The following is a 26,876-nucleotide window of genomic DNA, read 5'->3' on the forward strand; positions in this document are numbered from 1 at the left end:
TAATCGCTTCTGATCGACGTTCAAATCCGTACGAGTTATTATTCGATGCAAATGTTCCTGATAAAAATTTAGTATTTTCCAAATTTCAAAATTCGAAATCCGTAAGAAGCCCCGTTTTTGAGAAACTGATCAACAAAGTACCATTTTCTGCATATCCTAAAATACCTGTCGATATGGATTCGTCGAACTCTAGGCCATCTCAAAGATTCGAATGGCGACAGAATGGATATCGGAAAGGTTTTTCAGATTCGCGTAATATTAAACAAGACTCACCTAAGGACCACTTAGCAGATTCTAATGAAAGATTCCTTTTGGTACCGGTTTCCAAGGATCTATACGTTTTGAAGAATATCAAAGATAATTCTGAAACGAGTATAGGTGGAACGATTATTCCCAATCGTTACAAATTATTAGGAAGAAATAAGATTGAAAAAAATACAACATCGGCCATCATTTCGTTTAAAGCTCATATGCACCACGACATGAAAAACGTAGGTAGAGTGTATCTTCATCATAGAGATTCCAATAATCACCGTTTATCCGATTACGATACAAATTATTTACATACTAATCTCGATTCTCGTATCTTTGAAGAAAACATGGAAAAGTTCACGACACTCTTGTATTCTAATTTCTTGTATCCAGGTATTGGCTTTCAGACTCGTCCCAATTTAAACGACACAATTCCTGAAATACTCGATCAACAAGTCACCCTTAGCGTTCCGGATTATAAATATATCTCTTCTGTGGATGCTGAAGTCATTCCTTACAATTCTTCCATATTCTCATCGACATCTCCTTCTTTCGACATATCAAATTACGATGTATTTTCGTATTCTAAGGAAAATGATCGTTTAACTTCCTACTCGAATACCGATCATTTCTTTCTTAATAATGCTGAGAATATTTTAAATAATCTAGATACAAATAAAGATGATATAGAATCTGGAATCTCAATTTCAAGCGAATGTAGTGATAAAAAATCAACTTATTCCAACGATTTCAATTATAATGACAAATTTATCGATGAAACATTGTTTAATAATTATACTACTATTAAATTGGATTCATTTCTTAACGTCGAAGATTACACAACATCCGCTTTGTTACTTTCCGTTACTGATGATGAGTGGTCATTGAAGAAGAAGCAATCTAATGTGGGGAATCCACGCGCTTTATTAAAGGCAATTGAACCGTTGTCCTCGGAGTTGAAAAAATTGCTAACCGCTGTTAAATTGGTCAACCAAAGCATTAGCAACGTACAAAACAGACTGTGTAATAAAAAAAATGTTGTCAGATCAGCGAGGATTGAGCGAGAGAGTAAAGAGAGAAAAACCACGAATATCGCAGAGTTAATTAACAGCAAGGACAATTTCGATCTCTTCATAGAAAGTTCTAACAATCAATCTTTGGGCAAGAAGCACATTAAAATTAAAGAAAAAAATATTATAGATCGGACAAGAAATGATGTAAAATTAAAGAGAAAATTTAATAACTACTTCTTAAATAAATTAACTACACCGTTGCATAAACGTGAAAGCTCGATTAGAAATGATCATAGAAACTTTCTCGAAAAGAGAAAATTAAACGAGTCAATTTCTTCGTCACGACATAATACGTTGTCTAAATTTCCGAATATGTCCGCAGTCAAAGATAGCAGGATAAATTTCTTATTAAATAGGAAACGAGATTTGACGACGCGATACAATGGAACGAGTAAATTGTCTAGTGACAAGGAGAAGAAATATTCTCCCATGGATCCGCAATCTTACTCTCTTAAGGAAGCGACGGCTTATCTCGACATACTTCGATTGTTCAACATAACGAAGAAACCTTATGTAGAACTGACCGACATCGTAACGGAGTCGCTGATCTCAACTACGGAATTTTTTGTCACTACAGTAACAATTTTGCCCTATCCTATTGAGAGATCAATGACTACCGTTTTGGAGACTACAACAAAGAAGAAAATAGATTATGAAGTTGTGGAAGCTATATCACTGACACAATTGTCAGTTACGTTGAGTGCTTTCACGATAACGATGCCTACTACACCGCCACAACTTTATACGACAGGACTACCAATTTTCGATGAAATCCTTGAAATTGAAAATACAACATTGACTGTCGCAATATTTACTGAAGTAACTGAAACTTCTACGGTAAAATTGACAACTGAATCTGCCATGCTATTAACATCATTTTTAGAAGGTATCGCAAATATTACTTTGAGAATCACAGTCCCTGCAGCTACTTCGACAACTTTAATTGAAGAGGCATCCACGACTGAGGAAGAAATTGTAAAAAGTACATTGACGACGGAAGTAACACAAAGTTTCCCTTTCGAAACAAGCACATCCTTGTATATAATTTCGACCGTACCATCGTTTACAACTGCAGAAACTGCAGAGTCGACAATTCAAATAACAACTCTCGCTATACCAATTTTAACATCATTGATAATTACAAAAAAGCCTCGAATTACAACACCGATAGAAGAAGCTATTTCTGTAACTGAAAGAATGATTACAGTTATAAGTCCAACTATAATGATGACCAAATCCACAGCTATTTTAGGTGAGAATACAACTTTGTATAGAGCTATAACGTCGGCAAGTACTGCAAAAATAACAGAAGTAACTAGTTTAGTCGCCGAAGAAATTAAAACGACATCTATAGAAAGTACAACTACTACAGAATATATGCATATAACCACTTTGTCAACCACACAATTTGTTCCACCTGCGCAAGTAACTAAAGGTACAACTGAAACATCAATAACTTCCATCGCCATTACTGTCGTAAGATATACTATTACTGCAATCACAAGCTCGCCTACAATTTCGGAAAGAACAGAGACGATTGTAAGCACATCAACAGAGATTGCTATAACTACTTTAACACCGGAAGGAGAGAGTCCAGTAACGCAAATCGAGAAAACTATAACAACGGAAGAAATAACAACGGAAATCCCAACAATCATTGAAACTCCGACGACTACTAAAATTCCGATAATTAGCAAAACTTCAATGCTTAATGAAACTTCAACGTCTAGTACAACTCCAACAACTATTGAAGTTTCATCTACAAAAATCACCGAAACTCTTCTAACCACTATAGAAACTACAATTACAAAAACGTCTTCTGGAATTTCAACAATTACCAACACTTTGCCTCTTCGAACAATCATTAAACCATCAACGACTACTGAAATTTCGACGTTAATTGAAAGTTCAATAACTACCAAAATTCAAACGATTATCAAAACTTCAATAATCACCGAGACGATTGAGAGCACTTCAATATCTTCGGTAATATCTGTTACAACCACTGCAGTCAAGACAATTCCAACTACGTTATTGACATTGATGACGACAAAACGATCCGCTACAACTTCTGTTAAAACCACAGTACCATCAACTACACTATTAAAATTAACCACGACAACGCCATTGTCACTGGTTACGAATACAACGTTAAGCGAAACGCCGTGTACGATTTTCACTACCCTTTTGACAGAAGAGATCGAGACTACAACTTCTTCGATAACATCTACAATATCTACAATTAAAACATTACTAACTACACTGCCTACATTAATAACTACGACGACATTCTTAAATACAAGTGTAGCAATAAATAAAACACTTTTCACCACTATTTTTACCACGTTTAAAACAGCAACAACCGAGACCGCGACTCTTCCGATGATTCCTGTTATTACATCTCCGTTCGAAGCTACGCTGACTCCATCAATTGTGAGTACAAATACAACGCTGAGCGAAATAACTTTTAACACATCTTTGACAGAAATGACCGAAGAGTCAACTTCGACAACTATATCGTTAACTGAAGTAATTTCCACAACGAGTTTAGTTGAATTAACAACGGAAGAGCGTATTGCAACTTGGATCACTACGGAAGAAACCACTATTATAGAAGCGACAACTTTAATGACGTATATACCACTATCTACCACGATGTTTTCTATCGAAATCACGACAGAAACAACTTTATTTGCAATAGAAACTATTACTGCTAGCAGCGAAGAAATTAGTTTTACTACAATAACTGAAGAATCTTCTTTGATAAAAGAGATTACTAATGTTACTTTTACAACTGTAGAAATATCAACGCCTATGAAAATCACATTGACCTTTACGGAAAAAAGTACAATACCTGTAATAGAAACAAGTGTCGCGAATACCAGCTTGACATTGACAATAGCCATGACGACTGTTTCATTCTTACGAGAAGCCACAGAGAAGACAAGCATGATAACAACACCTGTCACATTGTTGCCAATTACTGAAAAACCAGAGCAGATAGCAATCTTAAAAACTGAAACATTTACTCCACTATCAGAATTTACCTTATCAATATTAATTACGTCGGAAACGTCCGCTACTATGCCGGAAGTTATTTCTGTATTGTCAGAAACTATATCGGAGGAAGAAGAATTCACAACGATATTAACAAGTCCATCATACATTTTAGAGAGTTCTATATTATTTACCGAAAGAACAATTCAGCCCACTATTTCAACTTTGGCAGCGATCACTACAGAAATGCCAGAAGCCGAAACAGAATATTACGTAGCAAAGGAACCGTTTTACGAAAAAGAATATGAAGAGTATGAGGAATGCGATACTGAAATACCGACTGATAATTGGTATTATTATGAAGAGTACAAAACTACGATGAAGCGTAAAACGACTGTGACATCGAGTACAGCAAAATATACAAAACTGCCCAAAGAAACAGCAACAAGTCCACCTTTTGATAAAGGCACAACATCTTCGTATGAAACAAAAACTTCAGAGTTTACAATGTATTTTACAACTTCTACATCAACTCATACTATAATTTTACCTATACCTATCACGAAAATACCTTACACATACACTGAAGAAGAATTTGCTTTGACTTCTGCTTTGAAAACATCTACGGAGACTATTATTGAGAATATAACGACGACTGAAGTAGGAGCCATGTTTATAACATCTATCACGAGTAAAGAGGAAGAATCGATGACAATGGCGTTAACCTTTGGCTCTACGGAAGAATACACTCTTCTTCCTTCGACAGTTTTCGAAATCATTACGAAACCGCTTGAATACCTAACGATTCCTGCCAAATATACAGAAGCTACATCGAAATTTTTGACGCAGATATATAGTGTTACGGCGCCAAAATTTATCACAAAGCCCGAAGAAATTTCGGTGATTGAATTGGAGGAGACTTCGACTTCGACAGAAATTTCAACGGAGACTGAATTTACTTCAGTAGTGAAGTTGACTTCCTTTTTCGTCTCATCAACGTTGACAACATTATTGGAGAGAGAAGCTATTGGAGTAACATTCTTAGAGATGGAAACTGCTACCGAAATTGCTTCTGAAGTAATCACTTTGGCGACGAAGTTAATTACAAAAGAAGAGATTACTTCGTATACTACAATTGTCCCAGAAACTGAATTTGTTACAATGAGGCGAACTACAATTGGGCGAGAGGAACAGAGAAAACAGTTACTGCAACTACTCGATGATCTCAAGCAGCGTGAGAGAGAAGTGACGGAGAGAGAGGAAAGGTTAAAGGAAAAAGAACAGCAATGGGAGAAGAAGAAACATGAGGAAATGATGCAACGTGAAAAAGAGAAGACAAAGAATATTACAATAGTGAGTGGTACAACTGCGAGCTATATTACTGTGACTGTAGCTCCTACTACAGAGATTAAAATCACATCTCTTCTTCTCGATACGTTGAGTTTAACCGAAATTATTACAACTTCAACCGAAACAACGCCATTGTACACCACAGAAGAAGGTATATTTGCGACAAACGTCACAGAAAGCACAGAAGAGACTACGAAAGAAAGTACATTTCCAACATATATGGTAGAAGTAACAGAGGAAACGGTTATATTTTATACCACGGAGGAAAGTACTTCTGTGACGTACAAAGAGACAGAAGCGACAGAAGAAATGTACATTACAAAAGAAATGTACCTTACAAAAGAGACAGAAGAAATGTATATTACGAATTATACAACTCTGACGTCATATGTCGTAGACTTATACAACATCAGTTTGGTTTCAATCGAAACCACTACCGAAGAAATGTATATTACCAGTTATGAAACCGCTTACCTGAGTGAATCTTTATTTACCTCGCCTACGATGGTGTTCACCAGTCCGATTACTTTGGCTATTGAAGAATTCACTATTCTACCTACTGCTACATTTAACATCAGTTCATATGAAATGGGCGCAACTTCAATAGCGACCCCAACTCGTATTACAAAAGAAAGATATACTACGAGTTATGTAACCTTTTGTAGTGTATTTCCATTCACTTCGTCTACAATGACATTAACTGGTTTAATCACACCGGCTATTGATATTACTACTTCATCTATTTCGGTTACAACTCCTATTTCGTATACTACGGAAAAAACAGAAGACATTTATAGCGAGTCTTCAGTCACTTCACCATTTATTAAGACAACTACAGCTTTAACTATTAGCACAATCAAGAAGATAGAATATGATGAAGAAATAGAAAGCATGAAAGAAAAATTGCGCAAGATGGAACGCGAATTGGAGAAGAGAGAAAAAATGTTGCTGGAAAGAGAGAAACGATTAGAGAAAGATATGATAGAATTTGAATTGTATATGAAGACGAAACTCGAGGAAGAAGAAATGCGTACATTGATTGCGTTGTCCGAAAAACCGATTGTGTCGACGAGTTTATCAACTCCTATTCCACCAATCGAAAATACTGCTATAAAGACGCAAGTAGTAACGGAGATTAAAAAGGTAACCGAGAAGATAGAAAATCGAACTACTACAAAGATGGTGACTTCTCGATACGAGACTACAAAAGATACTGAAGAGGAAAAGCGGACAAGATATATTCCCGAAAAAATCACGACACAAAAGATGGAAGAAGAGATTGTGACGAGAAGAATATGTCTGAACGTTTTGGAAAATACGACGATTCCCTTTGTAGTTAAGAAAGTGTGTCTACCGCATTTTCCTGAAAAAAATAGAGGGCAGAAGTCGGTCGGTCATTTAAACAGAAAGCTTCTCTCGTTTAAAAATACGAGGGAAATTAGGGAGTCAAAATTTCGCAATTTTCCATCGAATTTTCGGTATAAAAGAAGAGGAACGATAGAAACTACGCGTAAAATCGACAATTTGCAATTATCGCATCACGAATGGCTGAATAACGGAATTACAAAACCAATGCGACATTTTAAAGGTTTCACTAGGATCTATGGAAAAAAGGAAAAATCTTTAAAAAAGATTTCTACCACTATTAATACACAAGAAGATTCTACCCACAATTTTCGAGGTAAAACTCTTCTTTACGAACAACATATTCTTGATTCCTATGAACATGTCTTTCCAAAAACTTTTACGTTAGATAATAAAAAATACAGAAAAAGAAACGCTTTCATCGAACATAATTTAATTTCTGCAAGAAGGAATAATTTCTCCAATGACAATGACAAATGTATTGAAAAAATAAATGTTTTGCCGGCAGAGAAAAATACAGCCAACGTTTCGAATCAAAAAGCTACAAGTGTAATAACCGAGGAGGAGAAATTAGATGAAAAAGAGGATGAATATTACACGGTAAACGTGCTACATCTCAGGTATAATAAAGACAGAGAGACGCATGAAGTGATATCTGCTAAACCGAATGAAGAATTAACAATGATTATATCTGAGTCAAATGACGATGTTACAAAATTTGAGGAAGATGGGAAGATTGCAGCGCCGTACTATGAAGAAAAAAGTGATTTACAAGAGGGAGACGATCTACAGGAAAAAGAAAAATTAGAAAAAGATGATTCTTTCGAGGGTATGTTAAAAAGTATAATGAATAGAGCCTTTTCAAATATCATTAATTTCTATGGATTTATTTATTTTTATTTGTTATGTTTTTGCACATCGTCGATTGTAAGAGTATAGTTATATATAATTATATATATTTATAATTATATAATTATATGTACAAAGTAATCGACTGTGTAAACTTCTATCTTCAGGTAATATTATACTCTATTTCTTTTTTGTTTCTATAGCCTGATATAATATGTAAAAAAAGCATTTTTATTTCTAATAATTTTCATATTATTACATAATAGATTATATGAATTATGAGGAATGTACGACATCGATACCGATACGTGATAAATTTTTATACGGTGAGAATAAAAGCAAGATAGAAAATGAAGCAAAATTGTTAGATCAAATATGGCCTACAGAAAAAAGTACGATATATCACCTGGGTGGCACTAGATTTTGGGAACTCGAAGTTACGGAACCGTCAGTTGTATTTAGTATTACAACTGAGGAAAGCAAAGCTATCGACGTGTCGGTTACTAGAACAACGTGTCTCTACGTTGTCCTAAAAAATGAAATAAATACCGATGCAAAAGCGAAACGTAATATACATTACAACAAACGAAATGTTTATAATAATAAAACGAGGAAGTATAATATTTCTATGGAGAAGCGAAAAATCGGTCTTAAAAATATAACAAGAAAGAATACGCAAAATTTGCGCGAATTGAATCGATACAGCAATGAGGATTTAATAATAGCGAAAACTCGAAAATTGTGTAGTGTCAATGAGAACGAATCAAAGCATCAAATAATTAAATCTAAAGATAATATAAATATCAGAGATAAAATTAGAAAGAAACAATCGGCAAAATCGCAAAATATTAATTCGTACTCTCCTAAAAGTTGTACAGACAGCTGTATCATAAATAAAAAAAATTTGGGTAAAACGATCACAAGAACGACTACGAATCATTATTCTCAGGCGAAAAGTAGCGATAACAAAAAGAATGATAAGAAAGTAACGAATAACGATATCATTGCTGATCACAAAAATCAATCAATGTTCGTGTCGCGCGAGAGAAAAAAACATGATTATTTAAATTGCATTTGCGATATCGTGAACGTGATTGAAAATATAAAATCTATATTGAACAGAATAAGCTTTTCGTTGGACGAAATTAAGGAGCTTAATTGCAGCGTATATAAAGAGACCCAAGACAAGATAGTGATTTCGATGGATTCTGACGCGGAAGAAGCTAAAGAATTTCCACAGCCTCATTATAACATCGAATCGTTAAAAGGCCAAAAATATATCAACCTAGAAGAGTTGGAGGATGATTTTAAGAGCGATTTGGAACTCGGCAATGGTATTTTTTACAATTTTTTTTGTCAAATACAAATTCTTTTGTATTGAAGAGTTTTATCCTTTTTTTTAGATCACGATATCGTTTCATTGCCTGGTCTTAATCTCAATTTACCCTGTAATCAAGACGGGGATGGTATCACTTGGCTATCGAGTATCAGCAGACCGAGTTATGTATGGAAAAGGACCGATGGCATCGCAATTTTTGGTATAATCATAGCACATTTGCTTCACATTTGCATATTAACATATTTCAATATTAAAATATACTTTTATATTAAAATATTTTAATGTAACGTAACGATATCTATAAAATCTTTACTGACCTCTTGTAGGTTTTGTGACTGAAAACGGTGATTTGGAATTGCGAAATGTAAATGCCAAAGATACGGGAAATTACACATGCATCGCGACGTACATCGGTCCCGAGACTGAAGAGCCTGTAGAAACTACCTACGAAGTTTGTTTGCAAGGTAGATTATCGATCATTAATTATTGATGAAAGGACTTCGCACAATCCTTATGGAAACTGGATTTCGGTAGAATTGGCTGGTTTTTTTCATTTATTGTAGCTTGTGACTTGCTGAACAAAAGATGCAATAGCTTCAAAGCTAAATAATTATTGAGTTACAGCCAGTCAAACAACTCGCAGAGCCAGAGTTTTTCGTGTGTGATTGGCAGTAATTGTTTATTATTTAGCTTTTTTTGAGCCTATTACATTTTTAGCACATCATAAGCTACAACATATGAGGAAAAAAAGTCAATTCCATCGAAATTCAATTTTCATAAGGATTGTGCGAAGTTTTTTATTTTATCAAATTATATATAATATGTATTTTTCCGAAACTTAATTTCATTAAACAAATATTTTTTATAGAGTATTTAATATTTTTTATCGAGTATTTTTTTATCGAAATACTTATTTTATCAAAATACTTATTACACCAAATTAATATTTTTTGAGTATTACATATTTTATCGAGTATTTAATATTTTCTTGTCGAATATTTATTTTTAGTTTCATCAAATTGATATTTTTTTTATCGAAATATTTATTTTTGAAACAAAATATTTATCGAAATATTTATTTTATCGAATTATTTTATCGTATTTTTTTTGAAACTTAACTTCATCAAATTGAAGACAATCTTATTTTTCTACAGTTGTGACACTACCGAGATACATTATACACGGTGAGAATCGTTATTATACGCGATCTTGCGACGAAAGGGATTTGGATATATTGGTGACGTATCTTCCAGTTAAACTGAATGATATTATATGCGAGGCAGATATTTGCAATGTTTATACCTTGACACCATCTTGCTCTCGAAGCCAAGTACGTTTCGATATATTATACATATAAAATAAAAATGTTTTATTTATTTAGCGCAAGTCCCTCTCAATTTCGGAAGATCTGTGTTATTTTGTTACAGATTACAGTAAATATTCTGTTATTACCATCGCATATAGTCAAACTGATGACAATCGATCCCAAACGCTGCAATGTCTTCTGTCTTAAAGCCATTCAAGACAAACTTTCGCTGATACTGAGTAAAAATTTACAAATCCTCCTTGGGAAAACTAGTTAGTTGATATCTGTGTATTTGTTTTATTTTGCCGTAATATATCCTCTATTTTTTGTAATGCGAAAATCACATACAATTTCATATATAATAATTAAATTTTGATTAAAATTCCAATATATTTACAATGCAAGATTTTTAAATCAACAAATCATTTTTTATTTCGTCAAAAAATATATTTTGATATTTTACACACAATAAGAAATAATTGATCGATAATTTCAACTTTTTTATAGCTTTACAAAGGAGAGGAATATTGCGGCTTTTCAATTAACAATAGCATCTCTATAGAGTTCTTTAACTACAGTTATTTTCAGATTACCTCATTATGAGCAGAGATTGGTTCCGATCGCTGAAAAGTCCACATTTGCAAGATGGAAAAGAGGAAGAACAAATGCATTTGCCGGAAAAACCAGCAATATCGGCCTGTTTTCCAGCTGTCCAGCCGGATATGGTCTTCATGGCACGCATTGTGGTATATATGTTACATTTGCACATGATATCTATTTATAAGATAAAATGCATATGTGAATAAATTAAAACGTGTTTTCAGTTCCTTGTAATATGGGTACTTATAGCGAGGACGGAATATCGCACTGTAAAAAGTGCCCACCCGGTATGTATCAACCGAATCATGGTGCCAGAGTTTGTCGCACGTGTACTGATCCATTGACGAAAGGCTGTTACAATATGGTACATATCCAATTGATCGCAATTTGTCAATATAATATTTTTAATTAATATATCTCTTCACTTTAAAAAATATCTTCATTTTAAAAGATATCTTCATTTTAAATATCTTCGTTTTGTTAAATATATTTAATATATCTTTGTTTAGTTAAATATATAATATTTTTAATTAATATATCTTCACTTCTAAATATCTTTACTTTAGAAGATATCTCCATTTTAGAAGATATCTTCACTTTGGAAATTATCTTTACTTCAGAGCACATCTTCATTTTAAATGATATATCTTCATTTTAGTAGATATCTTTATTTTAGAAGATTTCTTCACTTTAGAGCATATTTTCATTTTATATTTATATGTAAAGTTATTGTTGCATATGTATACATAAGTTGTTCTTTTATAGCTCTGGAGTTCTTTCTCCGCTATAATGATAACTTTAGCAAGTCTCGGCGTGATGCTTTCGATATTTTTGCTATTCCTATGGATAATCTGCTGTGCTAAGAAGAAATTCTGCGCAAAACAGATAGCTAGTATTATAACCAAAGAAGAATTTGAACAAGAGGTAAAATTATTACAAAAAAAAAAAGAAATTGTGAAACAGTAATACGCGATTTTTTGTTAACTTAGAATCCCATAGAGGAGCAATCATTAATTAAGGATGTAAGTGAAAATGAAGATCAGCAATGGGATAATGAATGCAAAGCTAAGAAAAAGAAGAAAAAATTTTATCTAAATAAAAAACGTCGAAAACAAAACGAAAGAGGAAAATACGAAAAGACGCGGGTTTGTATAATCACAATATATGTATATATATATATATATATACAGGGTGTCCGGTAATAGTCGCATCAACCGTCGTGTGCAGATTCCTGGGATCATTTGGAGACGATTTTTCCTCAGCAAAAATGTCGAGACACCAATAATTTTCGAGTTATAAGCGATTGAAAATAAAGGGTTTTTCGCAAACTAAGCCTTGTGGAAATAAAATAATAATAAATTCACATTCTTCAGTTAATTTTAGGTAGAGTTTACTTTAATAGAATTTTAATTTAAGGCTTAGTTACAAAGATACATGATGGCAAAAATTGAAAACATGCAAAAAATAATGACCTCCCTCGACATTTTCGCTGAGGAAAAATCGTCTCCAAATGATCCCAGGAATCTGCACACGACGGTTGATGCGACTATTACCGGACACCCTGTATATATATATAGAGAGAGAGAGAGAGAGAGAGGGAGAGAGAGAGAAATAAATATATAAATTATATATATAAATAAAAGGTACATGAAGATGAATGGGGATCGCATCGTATAAAGAATATTCCGATCGTTTGCCCGGATTCTTATCGGTCTCATGAAGATTATAACAATTGTAAGCTGCATTTTCCAATATGTAAAATATTAACGTATAAAAAATGTAATCTTTTGATCTTTCTTCCTCATATAAATGTTACATATTCTCACATACGTATAATAAATTTATATAGATTATTCAAAGCAATCATATCGTAAAGGACCCCGGCTGCCAGAATGTGATTTCGATACATGATAAAAGACGCGATATTAGAAAATATGTTACAAATAGCGCGGAAGAGAATTGTGTAGTCTAATAGATAAGTTTGTATAAATATTTTAAACTTAATTCTACTTTAAAAAAAATATATAACATCCGTCTGATAGACACACATTTATTTCTCTCTATCAAGAGATAATTATACCTATTATAAATAATGCATTAATTATGAGACGTCTATTGTATCGAACATGTTATAATAAATGTTATACAGATATAGCGTATACGAATATAAAATGTTTCAATATGTTAACTATTGTTAATTTGCTTTTTTGATATATGTATATATAATATAGATATATTCTATGTTCTTCATATTTATCTATAAATTTTTTTTACTGTTAGAACTATAGCAATGATTTTTTTCGGGATTTTAAGCACAATTATTTTTATGATTATATCAATAGCTCATCGGATTTGCTAACATGACAAAAAAAATAGAAGTAGAGATATATGAAGTATAAATATTTAGTCATAAGATTTACTTAATGAGTAATAATTTGAAGAAAAGTGATTTATAATAAATTTCTCTATCTGTGTAGAAATTATATTAATACTTCTCAACAAAAATACAAATAAATTTATACAACACATAGCACAAATAATGTGTCTTACTTCAAAATATGTAGATTTTGCAAGATAGCTTAGATCATTATGTGGAAGGAGATAGGAGATTGATAAAATGGATAGAAATAAAAAAAGGTTGGAGAAAATTTTTGCAGTAATTAATTTAGACATAGAAAAAGGAAAGATTTCGAAAAAGTTGTGAACAGAAGGAAATAAGTAAAAAAGTAGAATTGGATGGATATTTTTGGTTAAGGAAAAGATTGTAAATCAAATCCTTTCTTGGCAATAAACAGAAATAAACAATCCATTTAAATAATGTCTTATTTAAGTCGTAAATACCTTGTAAGGTTGTAGAAATTAGATTATCATCATTAATGTTGCTGCTGTTGTCAAAATTGAGTTAAGTTTAAACGTGACAAACGTCATATGTTAAAGCACTATTTTTATTATAAACACATACATTTCCTATTGTAATAATTTTTGTACAGCCGAATGATGCTCACGGCATTGGTATATGATACTACATTAGTGCGATGCAGCCAGTTAACCTAAAAAACAACATTATTATTATATTAAAGTCTTATCAAATGTATTCATCAAAGATTTAGATCATGATTTTAAGATATATCAACGAAATTCAAAGGAAAGTGTTGAAAAACGAAACATTCTTTATACATACCAGAAATTTACTTCAACAACTGGTGACGGACTATCAAGAAGGGAATAGAGAATCCACTGCCGCAGAAAATCATAAACAGGGCCAACAATTTATGCCTGTTTTGCGTGCTGAATGGTAAGTTCTGTAAAAGATATAATAATATAGTTGAAAAATTTATGCAATTTATATACATACTTCAAATGTTATGTAATCGGACAAACTGTCACTTACGTATCCAGGCACACCTTCGTAAGGATCGTGATGACCGCCTCTGCGTATCGCGCTTGTCATAAATCTCCTCACCGCCTGGCGAGCAAATATGCTCGTCGAATTAATCATTTTCGTTCGCTAAATTACACGAAACCGAACGTGTTTTCCACACAACTCTTGCGCAAGATGGCGACTTGTCGTCTACTGTCGCTGTCTGCTCCAGCCAAGATAGCCAACCTAAGGAACGCTAGTTGCAACTAAAGTCTCTATAGTAAAACAACACGCAATACGCGACGCAAATTTTGTCCAATCAAATAACGCCTTCCAATAGAGTATCGCGATAATATTTGGTTGGCTAACCTGACAGTTGCCATGGATACGAGATAATACTGCGCATGCGTATTATCCATGTGTGCAGTAGTGAAACAATTATTTTATATTATGTGCAATAGTAATATAAAATGATACATTTGAGAGCCACTTCGACCAACTCTGATTAACTTTAATCGACGATTAAACTATATCTTTGTCTCTTTTCAAATACGTTCTTAAAAAGAGACAGAGATATAGTTTAATCGTCGATTAAAGTTAATCAGAGTTGGTCGAAGTGGCGCCCTGAAAGAAAGGAATAAGAAAGAAGATAGTGAAAATTCAGCGAGAGGAAAAAGAAGGTACTTTGCGTAAAAACTTATATATATTTAATAAATACACATGTATCACTTGACTTTAATATATCCGTTAGATATTTTTTGCTACTCGCTTATATGGGAAAATATTTTTATAACAGCTTGCATGTGTTTTGCAAGGATAAGGATATATATATAGGAGATATCCAAAAATGGTACAAAATTTATAAAAATTATATAGATTGTTTCCACTGTTATACTAAATAAAAAAAGCTATATTGTCAAAATTTGAATTTAATGCATTAATCCATTTAAAAGTTATTGCAATTTAAATTTCCACCAGTATTATACACATAAAATCTTTTATAAAGATTCGTTACTAAGTGTATATGTAGATTGTACATACGTTAAAAATATCGAAAAAATGGTAGTGTTTAAATTTTTTATATGTATAATTGAAACTTTGCAAAATTATATTAACACTAAAGAAAAGAAAATACTGATAACTAATAATTAATATAAGATTCTTACTTTTTATTTATTTAAACTTGTTATATACTTATTTTTACTTATACTTATTATACTTTATATTTATTATTATAATTAAAGTAATAAGTATTAATAAAAAATTAATACTTATTACAATTAAAAGATTATTAATTAAACTCCAACATTATAAGAAATAAGATAATCGACGGGAAAGTAAAGTAAATGTGCAAAGTAGCAATAATACACAGCTACTGAATATGAATAAATTTATTTCTATATATACATGAGATATACGAAACATAACTGTGGGATATTTTATGACATAATAATATATATTTAATGACATTTTTTAAATTTTTCTATAAAAATTATTCTAAAGCTTAATATATTTGTATTATTTATATAAGTTCGCAACAATAAGTAACTTTTTCGTGGAATTAACGTATTTGTATTTTATTACATTATTATTACACATTATTTCAACAGTTAATTAATTGATATAACATTTTATAAATATTTGGTGATAAATCGTGCAAATCGTGCAAAAAGGAATTATTTTTTTATTAGTTTTTAATATAACAATTAAATACACATATAAATAGTCGTAGATTTTTATACATATAATCGCACATTATCTAATATATTTATTACATATTTTTAATTAATTTATTATATAACATCACTGATATACAAAAGACTAAATATATGTTTGACACAGAATTCAATAGTTGTATACAATATAAATTATTCATTTGAGCGCCAAAATAAAAAGCCGTATCGGATAAATCTCTTTACACCTTTTTAAATATAAATATATATACGCCATAATTCGATATGCCTCGTTATGCTCAAATAACAGGAGACTCGCGGAAATATCTAAATAAACAACAGCTAATTATCGCATGATAAAGTTCGATTTAATTAATTAATTCAATTGATCCCGCGACCACATCGCAATATCCAGAGTAATTTATCGAACAACGATGTGTCATGTTGTCGTGAATACAAATTCAATGTACATACATGATATATTCTTTTGTGTTCCTCGCTTTTGTGAAATTACAATGATTTTAATTAGGGACCGTTGCGAATTGTCTTTGGTAACCATTGCGAATCGAACACGAGCAGAGGCTTTTAAACGGCGGTGCGTATCGCGTTCAATGTTGTGTTTAGATGATTTTAAAATTAACTAGATAAAGATGAGATAAAAATATGTAAATTCATCTTAGATAAGATAAAGATGATTTTGTTTTAAATATTGTTTTAAATATATCTAGATAAAAGATAAAATTATATGGTGATTCATCTAGATAATTTCTAGATAATATTATTTTTAAGACCGCTTATGTAAACACAGTTTAAAAAAAAAGGTAAATTATACAAAAGATAAAAAAAAAATATATATATATAATATGATATAATCTAATATGAATATATATATATATATATATATATATATATATATATATAATATGAATATATATATATATAATATGAATATATATATATGTATATATATATATATATATATTCATACTTTTATTTATAAATTTTTATCGCTTACTGCTTAAGTTCTACTAGTTAAGTATTTTTATGTGCTATGACTCTAAACCAAATTATCTGAACAATCGTCTAGATAATTTAGTAAAGATAACACTTTCTTTTTCATCTTAGATGCAGATAATACTTATTTTTATTATCTATATAAATAAGATAAGATGATGCAAAATTCTAGATGATCATCTATATAATTTTATTTAGATACAAACACTGATCGCGTTATATATCGCGGCTGAATGACGTGTACGATGAATTTAACGCACTCACACACCTGAAACTTTGCTCACCTTTATTTTTCTCAAAGTAAGAGAGCGTAGAAGCCAGGTAAAAAAAGCAAATTTCAGGCGTAAGAGTACTGTCAAGAGACAGAGAGAAAGAGAGAGAGAAAGACACCAATCTTATGATTGTACTCCGCTATTTTCCTCGCGAGAGGAAAAGGGGGAGGTTGAAAAGGGGATGAAAGGGGTGTCGTCGCGACGTGACGTCACAAACACACCTGAAACTTTGCTCACCCAACGTTAAAGATTACGGGCCGAGCAAAGAGTCAGGCCCACCTGTAACGTTTAACATTTTTCTTCTTCTTCTTCTGTTTTCTTCTTTCAATCTTTCCATCGATGTTCCACGATGCAGCAACAACGGATCCTGAATGAATAGAAAAGAGAGTAGAAAGCTTTTGTTTTTTTTGGCAAAGTCAACATCAATTAAATTAAAAACAAGAGAGAGACAGAGTTTACAATACTTTATGTTTCTGTTTGTTTTTCTTGCTAAGAGCGTTTGACCTAATTTTATATATACGACTCAATATAAAATCGGTGCAATATTTAAACTATTATTTTTTTTAGAATTGTAAATTAATCTATTTGCTACGATTTTCTACAAAAATTAGTTTTTTCGAACACGCATTATTATTACACTGATTTTATTGTCAATTATTTTAGATCGATTTTAGGATAACTTTGTGTCACTCATTCTCCAAATATGGCATTGGTTTTTCCTAGATTGGCTCTAATTTTTTAGATAATGAGTGTTTCATGAAAAACATAAAAAATATAAAAAATATAATGATCAGGCGTAGCCTATCCCCAAGTCATATGGAAACTGTCTTAAATCATACAAAAGTATATCTTATATGAAATACCTAATGGCGTTGTATTCAGTAAAATAACAAAAACAAAGTAAGCTGATTCAGATAATCACAATTAACGCATAGAAAATATTGTTTGTACGATTTTCTTTTATATGTGTACGTCATCAGGATCACGTTGGAGATAAAAACAATGTTAAAGAATAAAAAGACAGACCAAACCCTGCTGCATATGTCAGCAGCTACAGGTCATATTGTGGTAAAATCGTAATTTGAGTATCCATTATCTCAAAAACTAGAGCCAATTCGAAAAAACTGTTGTCATTTTTAGCATTCCCAAAATATTCTAAATTCGTTCCAACATCCTTGGCAACTAAACAAAAGTTTTGTTTTGTTGACCAGTGTTATTATTATTATTGAACTACACATGTCTTATATGCTTCCTAGGAGAGGAGGGAGGAGAAAAGTATAAATCGCCTAGACCTGCAACAGAAAAAAGAAACACAAATTTCAAACAAGTGCACACAATAGGTCTGTTCTTTTTAGTTGAACCAAGCTGAACTGAGTGCACTAGTTCAGAGTTCATCTTTTTTTTTAAACGAGTGAAAAAATAACATTAAATGTATGTTTATATATTCAGATTAAAATGTTACGTAATATTATAGCTATTACGCGGTCGTTTTTTTTTATTTCTGGTAATTATCTACCGCGGGGCAGTCGTTTAAACATTTTTCAGTGTCTCGTAACATAAAATACATGTTAAGCCCAATTAAAATTCGCTTTAACGCGCGAATTATTGCGCTTCTCTCTCTCTCCGCAAACACAAAACTACAATTCGTAATAAATTGTCTCATCCCTCCGCGTTCTTGTTTTCTCTCTCTTTTTTCTTCTTTTTTTTCCTAAAAAATCGTAACGATAAAAAATACTGATTTATACGTTAAAACATATATCCCATAAACGTGAAACAGAGTCATTATGTATCTCCCACGTTTGAAATTGTGCCGCGGTGTTTATTCACTGCAACGCTTAATTCAACGCTCATTTGAACATTTTGTCGGCGTCGCTATATATGATACACACAGAAAGAGAGAGAGAGAGAGTCCAATTAAAATTCGTGTCACTTCAAGCGTCGCTCTGTAAAACGCGATTTATGCGATCCCTCTCGTCGCCCCCTTTTATCTCGAACTTTTCCGTATGCGCGGCGGCAGGGCGAATTATGACCAGAGAGAAGGAGGAAGTGGGGGTGCTAGGGGGAGGGGGGTTGTTCCCCTGATGTTCGTGAAAGCGCCCTTTCTTCGTGGCACACGGCGCGCGATCGTGCGATGAGTCGCACGATAGCGAGAATTCTCGAGAGGAAGAGGGGTAGGAGGAAGAGGATCAGAAGCGAAGCATCGGGCTAGGTCGTCCGTAAGGAGGAGGATAGAGTGGAGTGCGCTTTCATTTGGCGTGCATGCACGCGCACGTATATACGTAGAAGAGAAGAGAGAGAGAGAAGTGATCATCTCACACGGTGCTCTCGTGGAATGCGAGTGTCAGGAGGAGAAATAGGAGATTACGTCAGACTCTGGCTCCATTTAAATGCCCGGCATTGCTGAAATTGGTCCGAGGTGACCCCTGACTTTGGGACCCATCTCGTTTTCTTTGTCCGCGAGCCGCTTCTCCTCTCGTTCTCTCTCTTTATCCTTTCATGAGAGAGATAGGGCGCGAGAGTATATCCGTCGGTACAAAGGGACAGTCACGAACCGCTGACGGGAAGAAAGTCTTGGAAAAAAAACTCCAGTTGTGAAGAGAGACGCCACCGTGTTATCGTCCAGTTAAAATCTGGAGTCTTAGTTTCTTCAAACCGGACTCGCGCGGAGTCGAGGTCTAACATTTCCACCCTCTCATCTCTTCACCCCCCGTTCTTTGAAAAAAAAAAAAAAAAAAAAAAAAAAAGAAAAAATGTTCTAGTTTATAGAAATTATTTTTTGGCCGCGAGAGAAATTTTCTTGATTTTATATAGTCTTCTTGTTTCTTATATAATGATCCTCCTCATCCTTTATTTTTCGAAAAAAATGTTCTAGTTAGTAGGAACTATTTTTGACCGCGAAATAAATTTTCTTGATTCTACAGTCTTCCTTTCTCACACTAATTCTCCTTGTCCCCCACATTTTTCGAAAAAACACAAATATTCTAGTTAATAAGAACTATTTTTGGTCTCGATACTAATCTTATGTAAAGTGGGTTTCAGTTAAATCAGCTGGTTTTTTCATATGTTGTAGCTTATGACTTGTTGAATAAAAGATGTAGTCTCAAAGCTAAATAATATAGTTACTGAGCTACAGTCAGTCAAATAATTCGCAAAATCTGATGAGTTTTTCGTGTTTGACTGGTTGTAAATCAGTAACTGTCTATTATTTAGCTTTGACTCTATTACATTATTTGTTCAGCAGATCATAAGTTACAACATATGAGAAAACCAGCAGATTTTACTAAAAGATTCAATTTTATATTAGGATTAGTGATCCAATGAATTGATTAGTGAATTCAAATTAGAATTTTGAGTTTATATGAAATCCTAGATGAAATTGAATCCCGATCAAATCAGCTGGGGTTTTCTTATATGTTGTAGCTCATGATCTACTGAACAAAAAATGTAGGCTCAAAGCTAAATAATACATAGTTACTGATTTACAATCAGTCAAACATGAAAAACTCGGGCTTTGCGAGCTGTTCGATTGGCTGCACCTCAATAACTGTCCATTATTTAGCTTTCAGCGAGACTTTTGCATCTTTTGTTCAACAGGTCATAAGCTACAACATATGAAAAAATCAGCTGATTTAACCGAAATCCATTTCACATAAGATTAGTGTGGGATACTTATCTTGATTCTACAATCTTCGTTTCTCGCAATAATCCTCGTCTTCCATTTTTCGAAAAAAAATTTCTAGTTAATAGGAACTATTTTTGGCCCCCTTTCTTGATTCTATAGTCTTCTCGTTTCTTATAATAATAGCATCGTCGTTGTCGTTAAATTCGTCATGTGTTGACTCGCACATATGACCGGCAACAACACACCACTTCTCACGGCAACTTTCGGGAAGGCATTAATCATGCAAGTCGGGAACTACTTGTGTATGATTCGGTTGGGCAAACAACACCGGCTTTTAAGGTCGAATACGTTAATGCCGGCCGTATAACAACGGGTGGAGGATTAATATTCTTTTGTCGTGCGCGCAAGTCGCTCTCTCGGAATCGTTTGTTATTCCGGCTGCCTCACAAAATCCTCGCCACGGCTATGAGATATTCGTGTTTCTATACCTGTATACCTGTATGCACCTATGTACATAGTTAGACCGTTATCTTCCGTTTAGATATGCAGTCTGGAATATAGATAAACAGATGAATCTCTCGCGCCCCAGAAGAAGCGGAAGACGGGACGCTATTTTAATTCCCGGCCATTTTTGCACGCGAAGAGAAGGAATCCGATTCTGTGTTTGCCCTTAGACAATACGGTGTGCCGCAAATTTTTTTTTTTTTCGTTTTTAATAGGAACTATTTTTGGCCGCGAGAGAAATTTTCTTGATTTTACAATCTTCTCGTTTCTTGCAATAATCCTACTCAACCCCTATTTTTCGAGGAAAAAAAATGTTCTAGTTAATAGGAACTATTCTTTTTCAAATAAATTTTTGAATAAATTTTTTTCTCCGAACGATAATTTAATTTGTATTATTAATTTAATATCTTCGACTTCGCTTTAGATTTCGTTAATTAAACACATTTATTTTTCGACTAATTTTTCTGACAGGAGAGACACGCTTTTCAACAATATATGTCTTCTCGTAATAATCCTTCTTACCCCTTTTTATTTTTCGAAAAATAAAAATAAAAATGTTCTAGTTAATTAGGAACTATTTTTTTCAGACGAATGCATTTTTCTTTCCAAGCGATAATTTAATTTGTATTATTAAATTAAATATTATTAAATTAAATTAAATTAAATATCTTGGACGTTGCTTTAGATTTAGATTTCGTTAATTAAACTCTTCAACTAATTTTTTTGACAGAAGAGACACATTTTTCAATAACATATGTCATACAATATTTTCAAGTATAACGCGTATTTTACAAACTATCAAGCTTCGTTTTCTATAATAATATTTTACGCAAAGATTTTAATTTTTTTTTTTCAACGAGCTTTAAGTAAATTTCTCTTTCAGAGCTACAATTTAATTTGCGACTGACGTCGCAATGTAGGATTACTAAATTTCATATCTTTGACATCGTTTATTTAATCATACACATTTATTTTTCGATTAATTTCCGACAGAAAGGACGCGCTTTTCAATGACATACATATTTTCAAATGCACGTATTTTTAAAGTATCGGACTTCGTTTTCTCTATATAATATTTTACGCATACACACGTTGACTCTCTAAAGGGATGATATACGAAGAAAGATAAATCCGATAAAAGCGCGTGTATGTGTGTATGCGCTCAAAAGACATACACCGGAAATTCTTTGAAAAACGCGGAGTCCCTCTTTCGTCTTTCCTGCCTGGTGGAATCGTTCTCGAATTTCCTAGCATGACTTGACTCGTTATCGATCCTCCGCTTTTTAACCAAAATTGATCGATATATCCTCTGGATAGGACAGGGTCAACGGACGTCTGATTTCTTGCCTTTTTCAGGATAGCGATGATAATCGTTTCGACGAACGATTTTTCCTAAAAAAGTATATAGAAATACTATTTTCGAGTTAGAACTATATTATTCAGATATCCGCGGGGGTAATAATAAAATATGGACAATTTTGAAATTATTTATGTTTAAAAAAATGAAAGATAATTAGAGATTTTTTATTATTTAAAAAAATATACAATATAACTCTTTAAATTAAAAAATTTTCAAATTTAATTAAAAAATTTTAATTTTTTAAAATAATTTAAATTAAATATTATAAATAATGTAAAATATAATATTAAAATAAATAATTAAAATATTGAAATAAATATTTTCAATTATTTGAAATATTAAATTAAAAATAAATAAATATTGAAATAAATATTTTTAATTATTTAAAATATTTTGTAAATAATTTCAAATAAATAATAATTACAAATAAACATTAAAATAAATAAATATTTTTAATTATTTAAATTTTTAAACAGAACGATTGTCCTTCGATAGTACTGACTTCGCAATTCCGACTTGCTCGATTTTCAGGATACGCGGATAGGTTTGCATAGGTAGGTGTGAGACCAACAAGCGAAACGGTCGAAAAAACGCTTATGAGTGAGTTTGATGGAACATTTATCCTGACTCCCCCGAACCCCATCGCTACGTGGAGGGATGATCGATCAACCGTCACTCTCGACGGTAGCAACGATATTTCGCGAAATATTTTCGAGGCACCATTTTCCGGTTCGCTGCGTTACATTTTACACGCGCGTGTACGGTCGAATTTATATCGTATACTATATATTCGGCAAAACAATTATTCCCGCGTGAACGAGATTATTTCTCTGTCGATTTAATTTTCGACGGGCTTCATCAATATCTCTAAAGATTGCCTTTTGATTATTTTGCATTCCATGTGATTTATATGCACATTTGCATATTATATTATTATTATTGTGATACAAAGATTATGTTTTAAATTATAAATCACTCTCTTCTGTCACACATTGTGTGATGTGACAGTAAATCTGTAAATGATTTATTTTAAAAGCATATCTTTTTATTTTAAAATTCGAGATAAACTTTTTTTAAAATTCTATCACCTATACATCAAAATGTTGCGCGATTACAAGAGTGGAAACATTAATGATGTTAATAATAGAGCTTTCAGTTATGTCTTTGTAGTATATTGTTAATTCGACTTGAGGATGGCGATTATAACGAAGCGAGAAAGGACGAGAAAGGAGCGAGAAAGTACGAAAGAAATAAAACGTAGGAACCGCAGACTTGTGCGATTTGATAGCCGTAACTGGCCGGAAATACATTAGAACCGGACGTTGGGTCAACTTCCTGTCAAACGCCAGCTCTTTTTGCGCCAAGTCAGTCTCAGTTTCAGTCTTTCCTTTTTCTTCCTTTTCCATGGACAAACGAGATGCGAGTAGCTTAACTCTCCGGTTTTGTTAGCGAAATGTGCATCATTATACCGTTATGTAACCCACGGACAGCTATTTCCGATGCACATTAAGTGTTCGTATACGGGATGTCCTAAAACTGCCGTTTGTGATACTTGCGAAATAAATTTTATGAATTTGAAATTTGAGAAACACAATTTTTTGAGATTATAAGACTAATTTTTGTATAAATTTAATATATGAAATTTTCGTAGAATAAATCATATAAAAATGGAGCTTAAGTATTTTATTAATTACGAATACGGAATAGTAAAGGTCCCTTTCATCTTTATTAACCTAGTTGTCTAAATCAAATATATTAAAAAAAAAAAAAATATTTTAAATAAAAAAATATTTTAAATAAAAAAAATATATATACATATATATGTATATATATTAGAAATATTATCCGGAAATTTGTGATTCTATGATTTATTTCCAAACAATGTAGAAATATTATACTACTATTTGAAAAATAGATGTAAAAAAGAAAGCTTGAAGTTCGTAAAGTAAGTCGATCGTTGTGTGTATAACTACAAAAAAAGTTAATCTAACAAAAATTAAATAACAAATTGCGTGTATTGATGCGCAGAATAAAATGTGAAGATAAGTTCATGATGAGATCTCTGTCTAACGAGACTTCTTCCTCTAATGCATTAAAATCATCACTATGACTATTTGTGCAATCTCGGAAACTCATAGAATAAAGAGAAGCAGGATTGCAACGGTTAAAGTCGACTTCGCTCGCGAAAAAAGGTCCGTTAACGAATCGATTGAAATGGAAATCGATTGAACAAGCACTCGGCCCTTGTTATTCCCAATTTCCTGTCCTTCTGTCTTTTCCTTCTTCCCCCTCCTCGTCTAATGTAATTCTTTCGTAACACAAATAGTTTCGCGAAACAGAAATCGCGCTTTCGAAATCTAGTAAATAGACCAGATAGAACGAGAGAGAAAAGGATAGTCAGACAGAGGGAGGCGGAGAATGAGGGATAATTGTATTGTAATTGCATCCTTCGAGTTACGTGCGTCGGCGGAGAGAAAGAGAGTAAGAAACCACCTCATGGAGTAGAGCCGTGTCAGAGAGTCGAGCCGAGTCACGGTTGACCCGATTTTTTTCTCCATTCTGGCAAGAATACACGCCAGTTCCAAACTGAAACTAATGTCCGCGATGAGTGGGCAAGGTGAGGGAGAGGGTAGAAAGGCAACGCGGGGAGAAGAAAAGGGGAAGGAAGAAAGACGGCGCAGGGAGCAATGGATCTAAAGTGGTGGTCGTTGTGAGAAATAAAAGAAAATCGGAGGTGTGCACGAGAGTAGGACGGAACCGTGGATAGAGGATAGCTATAGGGATATACAGAAGTATCTACAGAGTGTCCCGCGTAATTGCAATCGTTGTCATATATCGTGTTGGCTCTTTACGAATCGAATTATCCCCTTCGTGATGTTATTCGTTATTGCCAAAATCCTCCTACGATTAACGATTATAAACGACTATTACTCGATGTTTGATTTTGATCAAAATTCTTCGAATTCTTCGAAGAAAGTACCTCACACTAATCTTACGTAAATAGATTTCGGTTAAATCAGTTTTTCATATGTTGTAGCTTATGACCTGTTGAACAAAAGATGTAATAGCCTAAAGCTAAATAATGGACAGTTACTGAGCTACAGCCAGTCAAACAACTAGCAGAATTTTTCGTGTTTAACTGGTTGTAAATCAGTAACTGTCTATTATTTAGCTTTGAGCACATTACATTTTTTGTTCAGCAAGTTGTAAGCTACAACATATGAAAACCCTTCTCCCCTCCCAGCCGATTTTATCGGGATTCAATTTCATCTAGGATTTCAAAAATTCCGCACTAATCTTATATAAAATTTAATCTTTTAGTAAAATCTGCTGGTTTTCTCATATGTAGCAGCTTATGACCTGCTAAACAAATAATGTAATAGACTCAAAAAGCTAAATAATAGACAATTACTGATTTACAGCCAGTTAAACACAAAAAACTCATCAGATTTTGTTTGGCTGGCTGTAACTCAGTAACTATACATTATTTAGCTTTGAGCCTATCACATTTTTTGTTCAGCAAGTTATAAGCTACAACATATGAGACACTCCCCCCCCCAGCTGGTTTTATCGGGATTCAATTTCATCTAGAATTTCATATAAAAATTCCGCATTAATCCCATATAAAATTGAATCTTACAATTAGTAAAATCTGCTAGTTAAAAAACCAGCTGATTTAATCGAAATCCATTTTACATAAGATTAATGCGGGGTAGTTTCTTCGATAATTTTAGATTCATCATTTTTGCGATCAAAAAATGTGGAGGAAGGTTTCTCAATTATGAGTAATTGAAAATGAAAGATTTTTTTCGCGAAGTAAAATCTTATTAAAATCAAGATTGCATTGAAAAAAATTGTATTCTCATTTAAAGAATTTCCCACTTATTTTTGGAATATCCTGTTCTAAGATAGCTAAAAGGATGCTTTTACTTTAAGCGG

The 26,876-nt window shown here is 32.7% G+C and overlaps 3 protein-coding genes across 7 annotated transcripts in view; 1 reads left to right on the forward strand and 2 right to left on the reverse strand.

Moving 5' to 3' along the window:
* The first annotated feature begins 2,186 nt into the window (after positions 1 to 2,186).
* On the forward strand, positions 2,187 to 13,042 carry LOC145944323 (uncharacterized). Its single transcript, XM_083052587.1, has 13 exons — positions 2,187 to 6,233; positions 6,534 to 7,878; positions 8,153 to 9,220; positions 9,290 to 9,424; positions 9,552 to 9,689; positions 10,380 to 10,555; positions 10,653 to 10,803; positions 11,110 to 11,277; positions 11,356 to 11,495; positions 11,897 to 12,085; positions 12,133 to 12,276; positions 12,775 to 12,865; positions 12,981 to 13,042. Exons 1-13 carry the CDS (start codon positions 2,187 to 2,189, stop codon positions 13,040 to 13,042), a joined length of 7,854 nt encoding a protein of 2,617 aa, XP_082908713.1.
* Positions 13,043 to 14,058: 1,016 nt separating this feature from the next.
* On the reverse strand, positions 14,059 to 14,726 carry Cox7c (Cytochrome c oxidase subunit 7C). The gene is made up of 3 exons (XM_083053043.1): positions 14,523 to 14,726; positions 14,313 to 14,433; positions 14,059 to 14,181 (listed from the first exon to the last, which is right to left on the reverse strand). Exons 1-2 carry the CDS (start codon positions 14,628 to 14,630, stop codon positions 14,320 to 14,322), a joined length of 222 nt encoding a protein of 73 aa, XP_082909169.1. The 5' UTR covers positions 14,631 to 14,726; the 3' UTR covers positions 14,059 to 14,181; positions 14,313 to 14,319.
* A 2,433-nt stretch (positions 14,727 to 17,159) lies between these two features.
* The window catches only part of LOC145944358 (uncharacterized), a 203,396-nt gene continuing 193,679 nt past the window's right edge, over positions 17,160 to 26,876 (reverse strand). For 3 of the 5 annotated variants that reach the window (XR_014426661.1, XM_083052635.1, XM_083052636.1), the window contains one exon: positions 17,160 to 17,818. Coding sequence is in view for 3 of the 5 variants with exons in the window: in XM_083052635.1 (XP_082908761.1) it covers positions 17,702 to 17,818 (117 nt within the window). In the remaining 2 variants the exon portion in view is untranslated. Of the gene's footprint in view, positions 18,744 to 26,876 lie in introns of all 5 variants that reach the window. The other 2 variants (XR_014426660.1, XM_083052639.1) reach the window with 1 other exon arrangement.

Source organism: Prenolepis imparis, unplaced genomic scaffold (assembly GCF_030444845.1).
Source record: "Prenolepis imparis isolate NDT839.2.m4 unplaced genomic scaffold, iyPreImpa1.0 SCAF_13, whole genome shotgun sequence".
Classification (NCBI taxonomy): domain Eukaryota; kingdom Metazoa; phylum Arthropoda; class Insecta; order Hymenoptera; family Formicidae; genus Prenolepis; species Prenolepis imparis.